The sequence below is a fragment of the Cynocephalus volans genome, chromosome 6 (genome assembly GCF_027409185.1).
Source record: "Cynocephalus volans isolate mCynVol1 chromosome 6, mCynVol1.pri, whole genome shotgun sequence".
Taxonomy (NCBI): Eukaryota; Metazoa; Chordata; class Mammalia; order Dermoptera; family Cynocephalidae; genus Cynocephalus; species Cynocephalus volans.
This window is the reverse complement of record NC_084465.1, coordinates 75,927,412-75,936,259: the sequence shown is the minus strand read 5'-3', so window position 1 is coordinate 75,936,259 and position 8,848 is coordinate 75,927,412. Positions and strand designations below refer to the sequence as shown.

The 8,848-nt window shown below is 35.4% G+C and overlaps 1 protein-coding gene across 1 annotated transcript in view; it reads right to left on the bottom strand.

The window, feature by feature from the left end:
* Nucleotides 1-920: 920 nt before the first annotated feature.
* The window catches only part of TMEM106B (transmembrane protein 106B), a 34,338-nt gene continuing 26,410 nt past the window's right edge, over nt 921-8,848 (bottom strand). The window contains exon 9 of the mRNA XM_063100627.1: nt 921-1,089. Coding sequence (XP_062956697.1) covers nt 1,053-1,089 — 37 coding nt within the window. The 3' untranslated portion in view covers nt 921-1,052. The remainder of the gene's footprint in view (nt 1,090-8,848) is intronic.

Below are 8,848 nucleotides of genomic sequence, written 5' to 3'. Positions count from 1 at the left end.
GATCAGTTATCAATGTAATCACAAGCAATTATAAATTTAAGTTTTAATGACTATGTTGCTCACACTGGAACTGAAAGATACATTGTTGAAATAATATCTTAATTTGTTTTTTTCTAAATGCCTTCAAATATCTTTCTCTGAAACAATTCTGATTCACACTGATTGAATATATTACTTGTTTTTATTATACATATCAGTCAATTTTAGAAAAGGTAGAGACTATGAAAATACTAATAAAAGAAAATTAAAACCACTCATAATCCCACTACTTGAGATATCCATTGTTACTAAATGGGTATATGTTCTTTCTGAATGTCAGCGTGACCACTTAGCCCACAGTGACCCCTCCTAGTTTTCTGTGAACTTCCCCAGGTCATATGGCTATGGTCACTGCTGCGGTAAGAGCTACATAAGAGACTGCTTACTGGGACAAGGGGACTCCAGAAAACAGTGCAGGATGTAGGTCTGTATGGCAGAGTCCCCAAAGACCCTAAAAATGCACTCCAGTAAGGAGCCACCACAGGTTCCCCATCATACTGGAAGACTTGATGGTCAGGTTTTGTCAGCTCAAAGAAAATTAAAAACACTACTTGTTAAGAAAAAAGAAAGAAAAAAAAAAAGAAAAACTTCTGTCCCTTTTCCTCTAATTACTCTTTCTTACATATTTACATACCCAAATAGAGAAAATGGAAAGGGAATATGATTAAAATTTTGATTTAAACTCTAACGAACTTTTATGCCTAAAAAGAAGACTTTTCTAAAAATAAAGGTGTTTATATTTATTTCTCTTACTGATTTTTCAGAGTTCTTGAGGATATAACCTTTTGTCATATATCTTGCTAATATTTTTCTTCTATTATTATTTTCCTATTTTCTGTATAAGTGACAGAAATCAAGTACATAGCAAAAAGCAAGGGAAGAAAAAGCGGAGGTACAGTTGACAGAATACATTGAAAACAGAGATTGAACATTATCAGGACTACTCTTCACAGTTTTCATTTCTAAATCCAAAACTCATCCAAATCAACTGAAACAGGTGGAGATTAGGTTGCTCAGCATAACTCCTGGGATTCCTCTCCATTTGTGGACCTGTGACACGGAAGAGACAAGTTATATTGTCACAACACTCCCAATTTATGATGGTGGAGAGGCACAGGATAATAATTATATACACACCAGTTCAAAAAGAAGGAAAATTGAAGGTATAAAGTAGCCACTGGCCCAACACAGTTTTTACATCCAGCAGGGCAAATTCCATTAGGTTTTAAATCCTGGGAATAATTGTCCTTGGCTCTCAATTCTACCTCCATAGCTCCTCATGTCTGTGAATCAACAGGCAAATAAGAGGGTTCCTGTGCTGGTTGGTGAGATCAAGCCTGATAACCAAGGAGAACCTGCGTTGCTATTATGCAAAGAAGGTGAAGAGGAGCATGTCTGGAATACAGAAGATCCCGTAGGATGACTCTTAGTACTGCCACGTACTATCAGACTAAAGTCAACAGAAAACTACAATAATCCAGTTCAGGCAGGACTGCTAATGGCTCAGTTCCCTCAGGAATGAGGGTGGGTCACCCCACCAGTCAAAGAATCATGACCAGCTGAGGTGCTCACTGAGGGCAAAGGGAATATCGCGTGGGTGGTAGAAGAAAGTACCACATGACCAGTTGCAGAAACAAGGACTGTGATAGTTTTGAGTATTTCTTACTTCCATGTGTTTGTACATGTGTAACTGATTCTCATTATCTGTGGTAGATGTGTTTTATGTCACCATGAACACTGACTGGCAAATACTGAACTACTTCTCCTAGGGAAAATTCAGAGTTAGGACCCTGCCAGCCTCTGGTCACAATATTTTTGTCAACTCATCAATACATAACCCTATTTTATGTATTTCTGCTTAAAGATGTATTATTTAAAATACATTGTTGAATCACTAACATTGAACTCACAGCTAACGGCACTATAACTCAAGTCTGAACAAAGCTTGTCTAACACATGTATTTTCTTGTAATACACATCACAGCCTTTTTGTGTGTAGGAACAATATATAGCCCTTCAGTTTTGAAATGTAATGCTCTCTCAGAGTTGCTCACTTCTAAATGATCTCCACTTTAATTTTCTCTTTACCTTGAGTTATTCATTGTTCACATTTCCAGTTTTATGCAATTTTATTATTGTTTGTTGATTCTTGGTTTATTGTATTCAGATGACTGAAAGTTACCTATGTAATAGTATATATAGTAACATAGCTTATAGTATATATATTTATATTAGTAATATAGCATATATTATAGTAATAGTATATAGTAATATTCAGACTAAATACATGTGTGTTTGAAAAGTATGTGTACTCTCTGGATTGTGTTTTAATATAACCCAATGGGTTGTAATAGTATATATAGTAACATAGTTTATAGTATATAAATTTATATTGGTATATATTAGTAATATATATTATAGTAATATAATAGCATATAGTAATATTCAGACAAAATTTTATGTGTTTGAAAATTATATGTACTCTCTGGATTGGATGAGGTATCTCCATAATAACTATTAGATCAAAGATTATCAATTCTTTTACACAAATCTTCAATAATCTGAACTTTTTATTTCAGAGAAAGAAGTGTTAAATGTCTCATTAAAGTTGCTTACTTGCCCCAAAGTCCTCATATAGTCCAGTCACAACTGAGTTGCCGCCAGATGCCCCCTGGGCTCCCCTGCTGGAATGAGGGGAATACCACTGGCCTCGACCATGTTCTCCCTTCCTTCCTCCTCTCACCCTATCCCCCTCCCCCCCAACTGCTCTGCAACAACATCTTAGAATGTAAAAAATAAAATTTAATTAATTAATTAATTTTAAAAAAACATTGTTTACTTGATTTCTCAGTATGTAATATCACTTTTTGCTTTCTCTATTTTGGAGTTGTTTTCTGTAGTTCAGCTCCCATCGTTTTAACCAGAGATGATCACACTGTAAGTCCCCTTCGGGCTCTCTTCTGCTTCCATTTCTACCCCTTCAGAAATGTAGCCTTTTGCTTCCATCTTCTATAATAGTACTATGCATGTACCGCATTCTCTCTTTAATATGATCCCACCTTTTTCTTTTTTTCTATTTAACAGAGATTTCTTCAGTTGCTAGCCAATCGTAAATTCTTGTTTTTGAGCAGAACAATTCCTTTTTTTAAAAAAAAGTTAATTTGGGTTAGAAAGAATATATCTTGCAGTTTATGTTTAATCTGTTAAAATTTGAAATCCCTACTTCTTTTTATTTCATATAAATATTTCAGAAAGAATAATTCCCCTAAACAGAGTTATTGGGTCCAGGTAGATGCATATTTGAAATTGGGAGATAATGACAAATTGCTCTCCAATGAGGCTATGTCAGTTTCCTACAAAAAAAGTGCACAATTACGGCCATTTCCATACTTCAGTCACCAATAACTAATATAAATCTTTTAATAATTTCCAGTCTGAAAGAAAAAATTCACATTTTATTTAAATTCTTTGAGAGTTCGCGTGTAAATTCCCATTCAGATACTTTGATTAAAATTGATACCTGGAATAAACGGATTGGAATTACAGAGAATGGGCTTGTGTTCGTCTTGTCTTTTTTGTCTTTTTGTTATTCATAAGATCATGTCCTGTGAGTAGGCTAAAAATCAATCACAAGTAACAGATGATTACATTACCTATGATATGAATAGAAAATACTGCTCATAAAATGAGTAAACAGACATGGTTATCAGGCTGCTTTAACGTTCCAACTTTTCAGCCACAAAGTAACGTAACCTTGCAAAGTAAATACAGATGAACACATTTCCTGTTTGCACTAGCTTGAGTTCCAATTAATTCTGGATACAGCCAACTGGCCTGGCTAAATGTCTCTGCTGCTCAACTGGAATCCTATTAGAATGAACTGTATAAAACTTTAAATAGGTAGTTTGTAAAATAATTCAAAGTGGCAGTTTGCTGCCGGTATTTTGTTTACAACTCTAGATAAGCGAAATAAAAATACTCGCTGCTCAGAGCAAGTGTCCTTGAATACTGTATTTCTACAAATGAAAAGTGAAAAGAGGATTTGAACAATGCTTCCAACACTTAAAATCATGTTGCTTTAAAAAAAAATTTTCAAAACAGTTCCTGCCTTGGGTCCTGAGGTATGGAGCCAAAGGCTACCCCCTCCATCTGCGACTGGGCATGCCACCATGGTGCCCCCCAGGGGTCTTTCAGGCAGGGGTCGAGGGCCACCCCCTCTGCCCGCAACCAGACAAGGAGCATGCCAAAAACACCACTTCCACGTAGTGGCCCAGCACAGCCACTGCCACAGCCAAGGCTGCAACAAATGCAGCTAGATGTCACAGGAGTAGCCACAGCCACTGTGCAGGTGGCCCGCCAGACACTCGACTACATTGACACAAGGAGATTCACTAGTGGAGACCAAAAAGGAAGAGGACATCTCTCTCCACAAAGTCCACTCCAGAGTAATAGAAATCTCTGCTCTCCGGTAATAGTGGGGGACATGAACACCATCTCTCAGCAGTGGACAGATCATCTAGGCAACAAATCTACAGAGAAACCATTAATATTTCAGAAAGAGTGAACAAATCTATGGTTATTAGAGGAGGGAGAGGAGGAGGGAGAGGAGGAGGGAGAGGGGGATGGGCAGAGATTGGATAAGGGGCATAAGGAATAAGCAGGAATTGTAACGATGAATATCCTAATAATATTGATTTGATCAACATATATTGTACACAGGTGATGGTAGTCAATGTTGTACCCCCCAAATATGTATAATCGATTATGCTCCATAAAAATGAAAATAAATAAAAGAATTTTTTAAATGTTTCAAGTGGCTCACCCTATATAGTCATTTTGACTTCCTATAAATCTGTATATAGGACGATTGTCATTGAGGGAACTCAGTTTCGTCTTACTAGTGCTTTGAATTAAGATACATTTTTATGTTTAAAAATCATTTGCCTTAGGGCCTGCCCATGGCTCACTTGGTAGAGCGTGGTGCTGACAACATCAGGTCAAGGGTTAAGATCCCCTTATTAGTCATCCTTTAAAAAAAATAATAAATAAAAATAAATAAATAAATAAATAAAATCAAAATCACTTGCCTTTAATAAGTTGTAAAATAATAAAAGCAGACCTAAGTTAAAACCCAGAGTTGACTTAAGGGAAAAAATTAGGTAAATAATAGTACAGTCTCCTCTAATGATAGTTTGGGACATATGATACATACTTCCTTTCAGAGTTAATAGGATTAATAAGGAGAAATTATTTTGTTCATCACCTTCTTAAAGTACAGAGCTTTCCAACATTTTTCTTTCATGGCATTCACAGAAAATATTTGTTTAGCCCATTAGGACAAACTAACAAGGATTCTCAATCTGAGATGACCAGGCACCCCTAGGATCCACCTGGCAGCAGAAGGCTTCACATCTGTAACCCACTTGCAGTACACTGATTGGAAAGCTCTACTTAAGCTCCCTGTGATCTTCCTCACCCTGTATGCCATTCTCTCAGCCCTTCAAAATGCTATGGTTGTACTCCAGCTCTCTTCTCCATCGTAGTACTGAAATGGGTACTGAAAAGTAGAGGAGGGTAATGCGTCCAAGAGATAAATGTAAATGTTGTGAAGTACTTTATTCTTAGCAACCATTTTTTTTTTTTTTTTAGGTTGGAACTATATACTTTCACCTTTGTATCTCTTATAATTGAACACAATGCCTTGTATATATTTGTTGCTTATAATTTACTGGACTGAAACTCTGAGTACCCATCACCATGCCATTTTGAGTTTTTGCAATTCTAAGTATCATAATTAGGTCTTTAGGATATATTTTGAAAAACCTGACAAAAACAGTTTTCATAAAAGGAGATTGTGGTACTACTTACACAATACATTTTGCCTTTAATAAATCTTAAAATAATAAAAGCAAACTTAAGTTAAAACACAGAGTTGAAACAGATTTGCATGCACCAAAAATAATGCATCACTTTCTCAACTATTTTTTTTTTTTTTTTTTGGAGGCTGGCTGGAAAGCCAACATTATTAAGGAGCTATTTTTTAGTTGAAAGTTCAAATAAAAAAATTAAAACCCAAATTGAACTCAGCCTCAGCTTTTTAAACTGTAAAATGGAAAATAGCAATAATAGCCTGTACCTCATAAAGCTGTAAATATTAGAGAAAATAATGTGTAAAGAATGCTTATTATAGTGTCTGACATAGAAAAAGCTCTTAACATTTTAGCAATTACTTTGATCAATTTTACTTCATTAAACACTTTGGATCCTGAGGTAACTTTTCAAGGTTGTTATATTTCTTAACAGGTATTAAAAGAACACAAAGAATACCACTAAATTTTTAAGAAAGTATGTAAATATATGGCTTTTTGTGTAAACTGAAAAAATTTCCCCTTATATAAATAGCACAACATACTTTTTCAATTATTTTCTTTCCAGAATAACTATACATTTTCTCTTCAAAACTAAAATCAAAATATCGACTGCTTAAATGAATTAATATGATCTTTCATATAATCTCTTTCATACATTAAAATGTGAGTTTTGCATCCTGGGGCCTGCCAGGGGACCCGAGGCTTGGAGCTGAGACTGTACCCGCCCCCCTCCCATAATCAGGCACACTGCCAGTGCCTTGGGGCCCACCCAGGGACCTGAGGGATGGAGCTGTGGACCTGACCACACCCCACAACCAGGCACACTGCCAGCACAAAGGAGCATGCCAAAAACATCACCTCCATGTGGGTGGCCCACCACAGCCACCACAATAACCAAGGTTGGTGCGAAAGTGGCTAGATGCCACAACCACCATGTAGATGATCTGCCAGCCACTGGAGTGCATTGACACAAGGAGAGTCACCAGCAGAGATAAAGAAAAGGATGTCTCTCTCCACAAAGCCCATTCCAGAGTGACAGAAGCATCTGCTCTATGATAATATTGGGGGACCTGATTACACCTTTCAGCACTGGACAGATCATCTAGGCAACAAATCAACAGAGTAACCATTATTCTTTCAGAAGGAGAGAAGAAAGCTAGGGTAATTAGAGGGGGGAAGGGGAAGGTGAGGGGGATGGGGTGAGATTGGACAAGAGGGCATAAAGAATGATTTGTAACAATATATATGCCAGTAATATTGATTTGATCAACATATCTCAATGCTGAACCCCCAAAATATGTATAATCAATTTTGATTCAATAAATTTTTTTTTTTAATGTGAGTTTGACATACAGCAGTCAGATACATAAAACTTGAGTTGACTTTTTAATATGACAGCCATGGCCTCTTCTTTGAATCATGTTAGAAATGCTACTCTTGAAATCACTAATGCTAAAGTAACAATGAGGAAACACCCACTGTAATATTTTCATATTGACTTTTACAAATGAAAGACCTTGAAAATATTAAAACATTTTTTTAATTCTGTAAAAATCTAATGATGTTATCTGAAATTTTTTTCATTAACAAATATTTTAGTGATAAGTAATTGAATGTTGCAGCAGTTAATAAAACAGATGAGAATCCCTGTTCTCATGTTTACTATGTTCTAGTATATGCATGCTGACAATAAACAAATCAGTAGATATGTACAGTATTTTACATGGTGATAAGTCCTACAGAAAAGATAAAAGTTACAAAAAGAATAGGAAATTCCATGGTTCGGGGTGTTGAAAGTATTCATTTCTTTTTTTAAAAAAGACAGACTTATGAAATAGCTAGTATTTTAGGAAGGAAAAGATATTGGTTGAAGAAAGTTGTGCTTTTAAAGTAAGTGTGAGAAATAATATAAATATTCAAATAATGTAATTTTAGGAAATTCCTTGTCTCAATTTTAAAAGTACAAAAGTTACACAGGAGAACACAATTAGACAATTTCAGGTATGTGAAAGTTTAAACACACAGTGAAAAATCTGACTTTAACCTTATTCTTAACTTTACATAGGTTGTTACACATACCAATGATGTCTCCACTTAGATTTATTCTAAACAATAGAAAGACTTGTTAACAAATTATCAATGTCAGAGTAGTTTGTTTGTTTGTTTGAGAGGGGTATCCTTTTAAATTTAAGAATTAAATACCCAAAGAAGATTTGGGATTAGAATTCTTTGTACTTTGTCTTTTCTGGGTAACTTTTTAAAAAATGCTCTTAATATATTCCATTCATGAATCTGGAATTCAAAAAATTAAAATAAATGTTGGAATCATTATGAAATCATGTTAAGATGATACACATTGTACAAAGTCTCAAACACCTTTTTTTTGAAGTTCTCTTTGAAGAGTAAACATTTGAAATATATGTAAAAATGGAAAATGACTTCTTAGAAAGTTAGAAATTACACTTGCTTTTGTCTTCATTTTCATTTTTCAAAGCTGTTCATGAAATATAAATTTAAGTTTATATTTGCCCAGTTGTGAAATATGTTTCAGTTATAAATCAAAGCAGTTTTGTTAAGTCACGCTCAGTAAGTTATCACTAAGGCAGCAGCCGCAAACCACTCTAGGCTGATGGCTCAAGGTCACTGGATGAGCAGTCAGAGGCTGCAGGTCTTCTCCCAGATGAATGAAAGTGGCTACGTTTTGCCACATATTATGGTTCTACATAAGATGCTGCTTAAAAAATAGATTTCACAACAACAAAAACCCTCAGATTTGATAACGATTTTTCTCCCTTGAGAAACTGGCTAAGTAGAGCACATTCAGGTAATTTTTTTTTTTTCTTTTTCCTTATGTAACACGGGAGCCCCAAATCTGAGAGGGCACTCGCATAGCGTTTTTTCCAAAGAAATCACCCAGAGGTCCAGCAGGTAGAGTGTAT